General features: G+C 45.6%; 1 protein-coding gene across 2 annotated transcripts in view; it reads right to left on the reverse strand.

Moving 5' to 3' along the window:
- Positions 1 to 682: 682 nt before the first annotated feature.
- The window catches only part of LOC106650053 (T-box protein H15-like), a 29,960-nt gene continuing 15,201 nt past the window's right edge, over positions 683 to 15,441 (reverse strand). Inside the window, exons 3-6 of one of the 2 annotated variants that reach the window (XM_014367833.2) lie at positions 15,028 to 15,301; positions 13,553 to 13,720; positions 2,367 to 2,443; positions 683 to 1,910 (exon numbers count right to left, since the gene is read on the reverse strand). In XM_014367833.2, coding sequence (XP_014223319.2) covers positions 1,211 to 1,910; positions 2,367 to 2,443; positions 13,553 to 13,720; positions 15,028 to 15,301 — 1,219 coding nt within the window. In that variant the 3' untranslated portion in view covers positions 683 to 1,210. Of the gene's footprint in view, positions 1,914 to 2,366; positions 2,444 to 13,552; positions 13,721 to 15,027; positions 15,302 to 15,441 lie in introns of both variants that reach the window. The other variant, XM_023461223.1, reaches the window with a different exon arrangement.

Consider the following 15,441-nt stretch of genomic DNA (forward strand, 5'->3'; position numbering starts at 1 on the left):
AACAATACGTAAAATTCATTATTCAATTATATATTATATAAAAAAAAGGAGACTTTTCCAACCATCGATTTTTTACTTGTTTACATTCGAGTACGTAAGCTTCTATTCGCTTGTGTTTATTTTTTTCTCTATTTTTTTCTTTTCAGAACCCGAGCAGTCCCATTATTATATACAATTGGCGCAATATAGCTCGCAGCTCGGTGTCGAGCTTACTGCCGCTTTTTTCCGTGCGTAATGACGATACATAAGCCAATTTATTTATGTAACAATATATAATATGTATAATATATATATTTCAATAACGTTTCTATAGGTTTTAAGCTTATGCATTGTATAAATAGCCGCATTGATTTTTCACTCTCGCACAGGAATATAGAACATTAAAAAAAAAACTACTCACATTCAATGATCACTCAAACAAGAATTTCATTTATTGATTCTGTTTTCACATTTTCGTTTCACTCATACACAAGGATTTTTTTCTAAAATTAGAAATAATAATTATATTATTTTATAATATACTCAACGATAGAGCCTATATACATAATTATTTATAACATTTACGATAAAATAAAGAAATTCCTAAACTCAGCACATGTATAATATTTATACAAAAATCGAACGTCTAATACGTTAGTTACAATTCGATAATTTTATATAATTATAACTGAATAAAATTATAAGAAAAAATACTGAAAAGTAAAGCGGATCTTTTTATTACACAGTCTGATCATACAGCGATTTGCTATATATCATTACAATTTCTGAGTTGAAAATTAGTGAACAACTCTTCGAGAGTAAGTGCATCTCTGCTTTGTGTATATATGCGAGTGAGTGCAAGTTTTGAACAATTTTCTCGTCAAAAAGTTTAAAATAATACAAATTTACATTCTTAAATACACGTATTAAAATTTTTGGCTCATTCACTGCACCTAAAGGTTATTTTATATTCAATTTTTTTAGTACGTTCAGTTATTCATTAATTACTTACATTATATTATTTTATAAATTGTTATATAATTTTTATCGGCTAAAGTTTCAAAATAATATCAATGTAAAACGAAACGTCAAGCTGAAACGATTGATTAAAATTGAATATTCCGTAGCACTCACGTTTTAAAATAGCACAACACAGCAAAACTCGGAGACTGTCTTTGAAAACCTCGACAACTGCTTCATCGACCAGATGGATAATAATTTATGCGGGCTACTACGAGGGTGAAATATCGCGGCCCTCCCGGCTCAGACTGTCGGTCGGGGATGGCGGCGTACACGTCCTTCTCGAAGGCGACGGCGTCGCCGCTGCCGTCGTCGTCATCGTCGTCACGGTACTGCTGCCGCTGGGCAGTGACTTGGTCTGCAGCTGACTTCGAGGACTCGCGTACGGTGCGTACCTGTGCTGCGACAGAGAAATCGCGGCCGTCGGATAGATCGGCCTCGGAGCCGCGGGTCCTCCATTTCCACCTCCTCCACCTCCGCCCGTTGGACCGGATCCCGACTGGGCCAGTTGCTGTTGCGCGGCGAACAACGTCGGACCCAGGGAGTTGGCCCACCAGATCTGTTGCTGCTGCTGCGCCGCCGCTGCCGCGGCCATGACCGCCGGACTCGGTGCCTGATGACTCGAGCCCGGTCCACCGCCACCAGGACCACCCGGACTGTACACCAGGCCCGGATTGACCAGACCCGCGTAGGGCCCGACTGCAGCGGCGGCGGCCGCGGCGCGTAGGATTATCTGTGAGCGAGCCGCCCAGATGGCCTTCTCCTCGAGACTGAGATTGCTGCCGGCGGCGACGGCCGCAGCCGCTGCCGACTGCATCTGATGATGGTCCACCTCGAAGGGAAACCGATGGGGAAACCTCAGGCTCTGCTGCTCCGCCAGCATAGACTCCATGCTTTCTCTGTAAGGAAAACTGCTGTCGCAAAGACGAGCGTTTGATTTACAAGGTATTCTTCCGTGCTCAGTAAGCTGTATAATATATGAACTTAAAATATATCAAATGAATAGGGCCCGGAATTTAATTGTGGATACGAAAGGCTGTGCAGAGAGCCGAGCTCGCGCGTGATTTTTTCTTGACTCGACGGATATGCGGGTTCGGAAATATTTCTTTTTTTTTTTAACTTTAGACTTAAACGATTTCTGGCCTTGTGATTGATGACGAGCAACAAAAATCGTTAAACGCTTCCGCTCGTTTGCGCTATTATTATTAATTGTCCGGATCATCGTGTCATCATGTGCACTCATTGATAATTATCATGAAGTTAATCCGCCTCGATACATTCGATTTCCTCATCAGAAAAGGCGTCGGATGTGTGATGATATATATATTTTATACGAAGACAAATTAAATCAAGTGAAATATACCAACCTCTCGAAATCCGTGAGCCTCGAGGAGTCACGAAAGCCTTTGGCAAAGGGATTGCTGTCGATTTTTAGCTTCGTAATCTGCAACATGAAAAAGACGCGGGACACTTAAGAATTGTTGTGCAATAAATTTCACGACTGCAATCGTAGACGTAAACTAGTTGGCATATATAATATATGAAAGGGTCGTCGAGGGCAGCGATCGGGTCTCGTCTTGGGCGCAGAAGCCTGTTCGAAGTCAACGGCTCGTAAAATTAGCAAACCGTCCCTTTGCTCTGGAGCCATTACATTTACGTAGTGCAGCCCCTTGTCGCGCCCGCGCGTCCCCGAGAGCCGATGGGGCGAATATCGTCGAAAGCGAATCGAAGGGTACACTCGTGCTGCACTCGATCTTTATAACGCGACTATAAATCTGCACACGACTCCTCTCTCTCTCTAGCTCTCGAGATTGATACGTTTCGTTCCGCATGGGCGGAGGAAAGAACACGAAAGTATAAACGTGTTCTACGTTGAACATGCGACGCTGCACGTATATAGCATATTACACTTTCTCCATAAACGAAGCCTTAGACGTATCTGCAATCTCGAGAGAAAGAGGGATAAATGATTTTCCGGAAAATCAACGACGTATTTATCGCTGTTAATTTTCGTTCGGCGAGGAGTAATCATCGCCAATCTCAATATGCGTACGTACAAGCTGTACGGGTCTCACCCAACTGACGAGCCAAAATGAAAAAACAAAAAAAGAAGAAAAATGTCTCGAGCGCAGCGCGATGCTCTTTTTGTTGTTGCACTATATTATAAGATGATGATGGGCGGCGCAGGGGTACCTAATGACAAGGCGGCCTCCTTCGGTATGATAAGAGCCGGCCGGCCGGCCAAGAGCGCGCCGTTCTCTCGCCTATCAATTATCGCGTTTTACGCTCTCCCGCCGCTTCCGTGGGCGCGCGCGAGCGCTCCAAACTCTCCGGCACTGCACACGCTGCACTCACGTATTATGTAGGCTATACTTTTTTCTCGCCTCGCCGAGAGAGCCTCGTTCTTCGTCTTCTTCTTCTTCCTCTTTTCTTCTTTTTGTTTTCGTCGCTGGCTGCTTAAAGCTCATCGCACAAAGTGTAATATACACACGCGGACTTTCGAAAATTCATTTTTGTAATATTCCAAGCGGCGAATTATGCGATTCAAGCGCGCCAAGGCTAATGACATGATATTATTGCACCGAAGAATTCTCCGGATATACGAGAATTAATGCATGGGCTTTTATGCAAATTTTTCAGATCCGCGGGTCTTTTATCTCTTAGCCGCTCGCTCGAGAAAATAATAATGTGAAATTGATTACTCGGCCAAGTGACGAATCGTGAAGCGTGTAAATTAAACGCTCGACTTGTAAGCGAAGAAAAAAACCTCTCGCGTACGATACGCGCTCCAGATACAATCAAATGCAAATCCTTGGCTTTTTTGTTGAAAAAAGAAACTCGAGTATAAGCGAAACACCTTTGTTTCTTTGCCTCGCACCTCCAAATAATCCTGGCTCGCGCCGCACACATACACGCGCGAGCGATCGTTGCGACGCGCTGAAAAAGCTTTTCTCTCCTATCCCTGCTCCTTCTTATGCCTACTTTTTTTTCATAAATCCTCGCGTCTATATAAGCGAGATGCACACAAAGAGAGGCAAATCTAATCCTCTCATCCCGTCGGATTAATGCAGCCGCTTATGGGCACATGCATATAGTCCGTGTGCATATAAAGGAACGGAGTAGGCGCGTGCTAAGCCCACCCAGTAGTAGTAGTAGTGCGTTCGTATGCTCGCACGCACGTAGTTATATGGGAGTAGAGTAGGCTCGTTGGTGAGCGGCGCAGGTGGGAAACAGCAGCAGCAGCAGCGGCGCGGCAGCTTCGGAAATCCGAGAGTGTACGCGCGCGCCCATACTGCTCGCACGCATATATAGGAAGCTCAGACTTGCACAAGAAGGAAGCATTACGTACGGCCGTGAACTTGTGAGGTCTATTCGCTCCGCACGCGCAACCATATTATTGTGCGTGGTATATCGATTACCTGCACGCGTGAAATCGACGGAAAAGCTCCGAACGATGACAAGACTTCGCCACTATGGATCCGGATGGATGTAAATGACCAGTTTCAGATGCAACGTTTTGCAATATGGAAGGTGCAAAAATGTCGCCAATAGAAATTTTTTGAAATAGAAAAACTCGAAGTGAGATCTGAGAGATGTATTTGACTAGCAGATTGGATAGAAAATCTGTTGTAGCAAATACAGAGACGTGTTGCGGAGAGCGCCGATAAACGAATAGACCACTTGGGCGAGACGTTGGTGCAGTTGCGTTGGCGCGACTTTGAGTTGTGCCATGCTGCGGGCTCTTCAATGCGCACATGCTCGCATGCGCGTTAGGCGCAAGTGAAAGCCGCGATTCGCGTGCATCGATGGACTCGGCACAATATCGTCGCCTCAGCGCAAGAACCGCACAAATAAACTCAAGTGGCAAAAAGGTGCCTTAATCCTATCCTTTTAACATAGGGATAAGGTTGTTTTTGCCCCTTAAGTTTATTTGTGCGGTTCTTGCGCTGGGGCGACGATATATCGGCGAACGGCAGATATAGAAATCGCGAGCAGGTATCGCGTCGACGCATCTTACGAGTGCCCATGCCAAGATCGACGATAAGAAAAAAGTCATTTCGCGAAATATTAGAACTGGTTTATCAATTTTAGCGCGCCTGATCGTGCGTGCCGTAGGTGTGCGCGAGTCTCGTGGTCTTATGATGTAGCCTCGCGCGCGTTAAAATACCTGTTGCCGCGAGAGTCAAGTGTCACGCGGCAATTGATCGCTCGCCCCCGCCGACAAAATATACGACTGAATTTTCTCCTTCGCAATTTTAATATTCATGATTTTAGCCCGCGAGAGTGATTTATTAGTTCGTCTGCGCGAAATCTATTTATAATGATTAAATTACACGTTTATTATATATATTATACACGAGGCAAGTGTGCGCGTGCGTGTGTGTGTAGACCCACTGCCTGTTAGCCTGCATTTGCCTGCAGCTAAGCGCTCAGACTCTACTACGTCGCGACTTTTAGTCTCGCGATGATATTTTGCTTTACGTGTCGCGAAAAGTATGCGGCACGACTAAGAGAAAGAGCCTAGCGTCACACATCGATAAATTTCCCTAATAAGTGTGGCGAAAAAAAAATGTGTCAATGCACTCCGACTGGAATATGGATTCTTTGAAGCCATCGAGTATAAGCGCAACAAGCTGCGTACATGGCGTATCGAGCCGCATGTGCTGCGCGGCTCGAGAAATCTCGACGCGTCGTATTATTTGTTAGGCCCGTCGTCGTCGTCGCTGCTAAGAGCTGCTGCAATGCAGCTCAAAGGGGCACAAGGCACAAAACGACTGCCGATCGTAAAATCTCCAAAGTATATGAGCGAACGAACGTGTGTGCTCTCGGGCGCGGGCGAGCGGCAAGCAAGCCAGATGTTTAGCTAATGATGTCAGAGAGTCAAATTGAACTTATGTATGTAAGCTTCTTTAAAAAAAAAGCCAGCGAGAGGGGTAAAAAAGCAGTGTCTTGTTACTCGCGAGAAAGTCGCGTGCTACAATCGCACACACACATACATATATATATAGCAAAACACACGTAAGGGGGCTTAATTGGACCACCCGCGCTTAGTCGGTGTTTATATGCGCATCGCGGGGCGCTATACAGCTCGAGCGGCACATCATCGCATCGTCGTCGCACTATACCTACACGTGTGTGTGTATGTGTGTGCTTGCGGGCGTGTTATAACGCTGACTTCCTTCCGATCTTATTTAAACAAACATCACGCGCGAGGGCGTGAGTGTGTGTGTGCGCGTGGTGGCCTGTACGTATCGCGCCCAACCACTCGATCTTTCGTCGTTCTTGTATATAAGCCCACTTATATTATTACGAAGCGGTGATTATATCAAAGCACGCGCGGCTTTCGTCTGTTTGTTTTCCCTAAATTTAGGAAATATACTCGGCTTTCGTTGCGGTCGCCGCGTGTATCGCTCAAAAGAGAAGCCGCGTGGCGCGCGCGCGCGCGCGAGCTCCGAGCTGTGTACCCCCCCTGGTATTCCACAGTGCCATTCGTCAATGCGATGGCTAATTGTTCGACAAGGTCGTTATGTTCTTCGAGACAGCTCTTTCTCTCGACGTCGATCCTGCCTATAAATCGAAACGTTGAGATGTCTTAGTCGACGAGACTGCACGCGTTTCTGGCAATGACACTTCTCGAGCGTACGCACATTTAAGCGGAATTCTGGCCGCTCATCAATCATAAAATAGCGCTGGCTCGACTTATTATATTAGGCTTTGAAGAGGGAATTTCGCTGCAAAACAAATCACTCGTCTCTCACTTTTTAGACACATTCAGCGTTCTTAACACGGTTGTCTTGCGCAACTCATCGTCGACGTTCGGCCACGCACCCGGACGAAAATTCAGAGGATATGTTAAGACCCATTTGGCAAACAGACGCAGCAGCTTCGACGTCTCTCTTTTTACTCTCTCTCTCACTTCGGAGCTGCTGTTGCAGTTTTATATACGCTGACAGGCATTCGTTGGCTCGCGCGACCGCCGGCGTGCACACGTATTTTATACTGTAAGCGCGTGCTGCAGGAATAATCCGATCGGAATACAGTTGAAATTTCACCGGGAACGGAAGTGGCCGCGCTGCAGCTCAATATATATCGGGCAATTATTAATCAAATGGATTATAATACACGATCGTGGCATGCGAAATTCGCACTGTGTGTGTGTGTGTGTGTGTGCATGCACGGACCGAATAACGTGCACAAGACGCGGACTTTGCCCGCGGAAGAAACTAAATTTGGATACGTGCAGTGTGTTGTGCGCATTATAACACTCGCGGCGTTCGTCGAACCGTTTCCGATTCGAGTTTATCAAACGTAATAAACTTATAAGTAAGCAATAACGCGCCGCGTATATACCCTCGAAGCTGCGGTATACGTTTATACGTCTGTATGTGTGTATTAACGTGCGCCGATTGTTCGATATCGCGGAACTACTGCCACTGCAGTTTCAAAATTAAATTCCGAAAGATTTCTAAAATTACATTACGCCTCGATTTCCGATGCAGCTGCGATTTTCCCAATTACGCTTCGATCGACAGAAAACTCGCGGGGAACAATAAATTTTCACGTACTCGTGTATACGCGGCGTAATTATATATACGAAAAGCGTCGAGAGATTCGGGCGAGCCTACGACTGCTTTCAACTCGACGCGCACATAAAATATCGCACTTGGCAAGTAGATAGGAGGAAAAAGTACAATACACATAGCTTTTGTCTGTATATATTTGCAGCGATGCGACGCGGCCGATAAGATTTTTCTCGACAGTTACGCTCGTCGAAATATAAAAGCTTTTTCTCTCCGTACACGTGCTGTGCTCGGTATATACGTATACGAGTGCGAGCCAAGCGTTAACGAGCGTCGATGGACATTCGCGAACGTAACGACACGGCGCTCCGGGGAATAATAGCTGTGAGTATGGAGCAGCAACAACATCCGCTCGACCGGGCCTCTCTCTCTCTCTCACTATACATATAATATACGTCGAGCCGCGCGCGCGACGATTTGTTTCTCGTTAGCGCTAACGCCTCGGTGATTTGGCAAAAGTTCCAATGCTCGGCCAGCAGAAGCAGTATAGTGGCAACTCTCGATGTATATTTTTCTCACCCGTTACGAGCGTTCGCGTGAAAAATTGCGAGAGAGCCAAGAGTACCGGGAAAAAAAAAAATTATTGTTCGCGTTTTTGCAGTAGCAAAGAGTCGTGCTGCTACTGAAAAAAAAAAAAACAAGAATAGAGTGAATGAATCTGGTACACGAACGAGTCGAGAGTCGGCGCCGGGCGCTTTTTTTGCTGCGCTAGCCATACGAGAGCTGCGCTAAAGTGTATACATTGAGTTTAGCATGAGCCGAGGAATATTCTAATAATAGATTTTAATAGAGAGACACAAGCTCATTGTGAGATGCTCTTGCCGCTCGGCACGGCGTCTGCATCGGGCGCGCGATGCAGCCCCATCGTGATGCACCCATGCCCCGATGCTTTGCCGCTGCCGCCGGGCTTTGACGAAATAATTGCGGCGCGCTCTTATACATCTTAATTACCAGCAAATTTCTCTTTCTTGTCTCGTGCTTTTTTTTTTGCTTCGTTACGCGCATAATTCACGTACATCCGATCGTCAAATTTTGCAAATTATTCAGTTCGATCTCTGCGTTGTTTCGCAAGAACCGCGGCACGCATTGGCACTTGTGCAGCTCGTGCCGATCTGTATATGCACTTGCAATTCGTATCGTCTCTCTCCCTCTCTTCGAGCGCTAGAGGCGTCGGGGCACGCTGAATCGAAATAATCCACCTATAAATATTCACCCGCGCGAGCTTCGCTAAAACGACAATGAAGTAATAATTTTCAAATAATTGGACGATGCACAAGAGCGTATCCAGTTTGCAGTCGCGAGTACATGTGTATAATAATGCATGCGTGGATGCATGCATGGACGGAGTGCGAGCTGCGCGTCGAGGCAGGCGTGAGCGCAGCGCGCGGGCGTCGTCTACGTGTGTGGCTGTGCGCAGCGGCAGCGGCAGCTCTTGTCTCATTTAGCTCCGAGCGATTATTTATGCCTTTCTCTCTCTCGCTCGTTTTGCCACCGTATGTCTACGCGCTACTTGTGCTAGCCTTTTTTTCGCCCTTCGCTTTTCGTCGTTCGAACCCGAGCAGTAGCTAGGCTGTATATGCACGCGCAAAGAGCTTTGAGAACGGCCGGAAATGCCGGAAGGCGCGAAACACTGCCACATTGCGTGCGTGCGAGTCCGATAATCAGAGGCGCGAATTGCTGTCGTTGTCGTCGTCTGCATCACAGCCAACTTGAAAGAGAAATGCGCTTCGACGACGATGACGACCACCACATAGATACGTCTTGGACTCTTACGAACTTTTTGCTTTATTGTTTTCGCTTTTCCATTTACGATCGAATGTACTTTCGGATTTATCGAGCAAAAAAATAATAAACCCTTGAAGCAAAAGATCTCGACAAATTACAGGGAAAAGTCAGTCGCGTACATAACAGCACTAGCTCGAAACTCGACGCGAGGAAAAATGTCGCGTCTTGTCACATGGCTTCTAAGGGCTATACGAGAGGTCTTGGCGCGATTCCAGACGTAATGACGAACGCGAACACGGCCTCGAAACAATGTCGTAGCTCGCGCGTTACAAGCCCCAAGAATGTCTATATGAGAGCTGTGCATGACAACACCGGTTCGCCCATGCAATTGCAAAGAGTCAAAGAGCAGCGAGCGAGATGAGAGCTTGTAGCAGAAAACAGAAAAGCACCATCAAAGCAGCAGCGGCGGCGGCTGCTACTGCAGATAGTCGTAGCCGAAAATTTTGGCTCTCGCCTTCATCGTAATCGCGGATACGTACATTCGTCCGCGGCATATACATGTGTACATTCGCTGAAGGAAAAATGATGTTAACGCTACACTCGTAAATTACCACATGAAAGAGAGGAGCAGACTTGCACGCGCGCACCGACTTCGCAAAGAGCTTTTACGATCTCGCAGAGCCGTACTAAACGTTTTTACTGTCTTCGTAACGAGAAAATTTTTACGAAAAATTTCGCGACGTAGCTGGCACAATTATATTGCGGTGAATAAGCTTTGGGAGCCTGTTATATACATATTTTTAGCCCTTATGCGATCAGGAATCAATATTTATTGGGTTCTCCCAATCGCGAGAATTTAAATGAAAAACTGCAAATCCAAATTTTTTTATACATGAACCATAAATCTGCATATGTTTAACGCAAAGAGGCAAAAAGTTATTTTCCCGTAACGGTTGGTGGCTGTTTTCGTTCTTTAATACAGACCAACTAGTGAAACTTGAATTGTACCAGAAAACAACCAATCTTATTTAATAAAGATGTGTTCCATGGACTGGGTCGAGATATGAAAAAAAGGAACTCACATATCCGAATAGAGCACGAAAGAGAGCTAGAAAATATATTATAAGCGCATAATTTGATGTCAAGTTGCAAATTCGATGAAGAAATCTCGAGTGTTGCTGTTGTATAATATTCAAAGACTGAGCACTGTACAGTCTTCCAAGGAATGAGCAAAAAAACGACTAAGGATGTTGTGCTTAGAGCCACAAGTGCGAAGACAAAAGCAGCAGTCATTAGCATGGCCAAATATTTTCTTTAACGAAAAAAAAAAAAAAAACGAGCGAGCAAACTAGGCTGAGTATTTTCCCTGGGTCAAATATCTCACGATCTATCAAGCCTCTGATATAGGTTTTTTTAGAATTGGTCTGAGCCGTGCCCTGATTTCAGCACTCAATAGAGAAGCTTTCATCTCCCTCAAAGCAAATCATGTGCTCGTCTCCGATGTCTGTGTGTAGGCATAAAAAAGTCTAGCGCCAAGATTATAACGTAAGCAGAGGGCAAAAAAAGATGACAGCGTTGCTGGCGGTGGTGGCGGCTGCGGCTCGTTGAAAGTAGACGAATATTTTCTCTCATTCGCGTCTCTTTCTTTCTGCTTTTTTAGTTTTTTTACTTTTTGTCTACGTTGTATTAGAAGGCGATGTTTAAAAAAAAATAAGTCAAACCTCGGCGGAAGCCAAGCGCTTAGGTGTTATAAATTATATCTGAGATTATTCGAAACGCTTGTACCGTTACGGGATATTACGTTTTGTCGTCGCGTTCAAAGAGGAAAAAAATTGCCGCACTGATGATAATATTCTTGACGAATATACACATATGGTGCGAATTTCATCAAGTTCTAATGAAAGTCGTTGACACATCCAAGGATCACAAAAACATGCCTCATTCACTCTCCCAATTTTCAACAGGCAAAAAGTCAGCGAGTAAAAAGGAGAGAATAGAATGCATGTAGCAATATATGATGCGTAAAATATACAATTGGCAAAATTCGGCGAATGTTACAATCTTTCAACAAAGCCCCTCAGCATATTAAACGCGCAGCGCAAACCATTCGACTTTATAATGATGGCTATTTTAATGCGCACCTCCTAATAATATCTCTATTTCTCTTGGATCGGTGCTGCAATAAAAAAAATCCATCAAGCACCCGCGCGCATCTATAAAACAGCAGCAATAGCAATATAATAATATAAAATACTTTGAGCTTTTACAGCACAGAGATATAGATGTATATTGGAAGTTGAAAATCATAAAGTCGATCTCGCGGCAAGACATATTCCCAGAAGCACATAATTCCGTGCCGCGCATCGCTCGGGCTTGCAATAATAATATTCCGAGGCGCAAACAAAGTGACGATCTACTGTTGCTGCTGCTGCTCGTCGGTAATAATAGCTCATCTTCGCGCATTGTCACTATATAGAGCCGTCGCTGCTGCTGCCGCTGCTAAAGACGGTATTTGGGTAATGACAGGCAATCTTCGCGCGACTAGTCGATTTCCAAGTATAGAGCCACTAGATGATGTTGCTGCTGCTGGGAGTGCGACAATAAAAGCCGCGAGAAAGAGAGAGAGAGAGCGTCGAAGAGAAGCTGAGAAACGATAATGACACGCTTGCCGGTGAGAGCGAGAGAGAGAAAGAGAAGAGCTGTATAATAATCTCTCTGTCTCTTCGCACCTCATCAAGAGACCACCCCGAAACTCGTGCATATAATACCGGAATCCGGTGTAAAGTGACGCCCGCCACTGTCGCATCGAGCAATTTTTTTAGAGGAAGCAAACTCTTGCGCGCACGTGTGGATGCACGCCCATTACATTTGTCGATGCTGTATGTGTGCGCGTGATATTTCTTCTCTCTCGAGCACTAAGAACAAACCCAAGCTCCCAATCGGAATTACAACAATTTCCGATACATGGTTGTTTCGCGAGTGTAGAGAACATAGGTATATTTTGAAAGATAACATCGTAAAGTGTTCCCCTATCCAAAACTTGCGGTATTGTGGCTTTGAAACGCACTCTAAATAAATGCATCGACCGGTCATATTCATAATAATATGACGAGCTCCAAATTTATCGAGTACATCGAGCAACCGCTGCACAACTGCTCATTCTAGAAACTCGAAAATTCCCTTTTTTTTTTGCGGGATTAATTTTGATTATCCTGCTGCTAGAACATAATCCTCCCTCTCGTAAACGTGCCTCAACGTACAACCGATCGCCAATTCGTATAGGGAGATAAAAAAAACACAACAAATGCGTCGAAAGTGTCGATAAATCACTGCATAATCCGAGGCCGCGCATCGTTGAAGAAGAGCGTAATATATAGTAATATCGGAAGCGCAGCAGTGGCAGCAGCAGAAGCCGAGTTCAGGCCATCCTCCAAGAATAAACCCAAAACGCGCCCGGGAGAGAAACACACTGTGCGCGCGTGTGATACCCTCAATAACAGCTCATCTGTCTATCGGCGAGCACGCGCGCGCGAGCCGTGTATGAGTATGTGTGTGCTCCGGACTTCGGAGCGATAACGAGGCGTTAAAGAATTCTTCCTTACGGAAACGAGGGACAAAAAAGTAGGCACGCACGGCCCACACACGATTCTCCCTCCTATATATGTAGATAAACGGAATTTAGTGTGTGGATCAGCAACGGCTCGTAAATTTAACGCTCCTTTGCGTGACTATATAGACGTCTAAAAATACAGATATCGTGGATGGACGAAAAAATTTTGGATTTCTAGGCTGCACGCGGTGAACTTAACGGTGCGCGTAGTTTTGTATAAATATGCTCGACAGAGCTCGGTGCACATAAATCATCGGCGACAATTATTCATATAATATCTGAGAAAATACAATTCCTGAATGCTGCAATCCGCGAGCTTGGAGGAACAAAAATTCGAGAAGAGATGACTTGGTAAAAAAAAATAATGAATAAGAACGAAATGAATGGCGAAGAGGAGTAGGAAAGGACGAGAGAACGTAGCGAAACGGTAGCGCAGTCGCGCGAAATTGAAGAAGATGCAGTAGCTCTTCCACACAGGGTATACATGCAATATGAAAATAAAATTAAAAAAAAATGGAAAGAGAATAAAGTGTAGGAGCGCGCAACTTGAAATAAAACAAGCAAGTCGACGACGACGACGACGACGATGATTTGGAGGAGAGCAAAGAAGAAGAAGAAATTATATAAGTGGACTTACGAGCTGGTTCTGATAGGCGGTGACAGCAGTGAATATGGCCTCGGGGAATACGAAGGTCTTGTGCAGCTCACGCTCCAGGTCCTCGATCGGATCCGAGTTGCCGCCGCTGTCCGAGCGCTTCACCAAGTGAATGCGCGGCTGATACTTGTGCATCGAGTTCAGAACGAGCTGGAAATTCAATTAATTATTTTTCATTTCTTCGTCTCGAGCCGGGCCTCATATACATATTATAAACGCGCCTCTTCGTGCATTTCGTCCCTTCTTTTTAATCTTTTCTTTTTCTTTATCTTGCCCGCTCGGCTTATATTCTCTCTCGCTCGCTTTAATTGAAATTCAAAGCGCAACTCGACCGAATAAATCCGCTGCATATAAATACGAAGAAATACATATATCGATAAGTTGTCGCTTTCTAAATTCTATCAACAGCATAATATACGAGTTGAGTCAAAAAGAAAAGACAAAAGTCGTGTACATAATCCGCGGGGCTTGAGAGCTGTCAGTGATATTCCAGCAAGGTGTCGTTCTCAAATACGTATGCATGTAATACGCGCCTCTCATTGTCTCGAGCCGAGAGCGAACCATCTCCCATCCCCGTTGCGGCGCATCGTTTATTTTCGTCCAAAGAAGCCCGCAGCTCTTTGAGCTAATTAACACTTGTATTATGCAAGTGCACTCGCGAGTAGCGTTTAAAATCGCCAGTCTGTCTCTCTCGTGGAGCGTAAAATTCCTTTCCTTTGGCATAGGATACATAATATTTACACCATCACTATGTAGCTCTGCAAGCCGAGTAAAATTTGACTCGGTGAATCGAATTATGAAAAGTCGCGATTCTATGCACGCTATTTTTATAGGAGGCGGTAAATTTTAGCGCGACTTTTTCCGTACATTGTCGGTGTAAAAATAAACATTTTCTCGAAAACGATCGAATAATCCAAGTGATAATTACTTTCAAAGCTCGAGCACAGTTCTATAAATATTTCTTTTCGACATGCGTCGCGTCTATACATTAGTCGCGTACACGTGAAATCCTTCGACGCGGCTCTCTCGGCACGCGCGGTTGACACGAACGGAGAAAAACGTAATTGCAGTCTGCAGCGCGACGCGACGGCTGCCGAGGATGTACGCGTCTGACGAGTGTCTGCGCGCTCGCAAGATTTCCTAATCGAATATCGTGCACCCTTGCAGTGGCAAGCAGCAGAAGCTCGTCGCGTAATGCAGCCGCACGCGAATGGGCTATACGAGTGCCGCTCGCCTGCCACCTGCGTGCGCCTGCACTACAGTCGCTCGACTAATAATAATAATTTTATTCCCACTGTGCGATCATTTCTAATACAGGCAGCTGTCACGTGAACACTTGCACGTGCATGAATATGAATTAAGAGACGTCGCGATCGACGAGCGATCCTCGAAATTTTTCCCCAAAATATGAAAAATGTATCGTTGAAACAATCAACGAGGGAAAAACTGTGACTCACGTGTCCATGTTTGTCCATGTCGTTGTTGGTGAGCTTGACCTTCTCGAAGGACACGACCTGCTTCCTCAGCTGCTCGCCCGTGAACGGCGAGTCCGGATGAACGTAGAGCCGCGCCGGTGCGGGTGGATCGGCCTTGCCGGCCACGAGCCAGCAGCTCCGGTGGTAGGCGTATCGGTATCGCTTCTCGTCTACCGGAACAATGTCCATGAGCACGGCGTAGCGTCCGTCGGGCCTCAGGCCACTGAACGAGACTCTGCAAGTCGGGAACATGCGCCTGCAAACATCAAGGACACGCAAAAAATTATGCGATATTCATTACCGTTACGTATAATATACGCGCTGAGTTTCTCGATGGAAATCATTACGCGCACTCGTGTGTGGTGCGAAGTACTTGGGCTAGCTAATCGCACTAGC

This window comes from Trichogramma pretiosum, unplaced genomic scaffold, assembly GCF_000599845.2.
Source record: "Trichogramma pretiosum strain Unisexual culture from Peru unplaced genomic scaffold, Tpre_2.0 scaffold15, whole genome shotgun sequence".
NCBI lineage: Eukaryota > Metazoa > Arthropoda > Insecta > Hymenoptera > Trichogrammatidae > Trichogramma > Trichogramma pretiosum.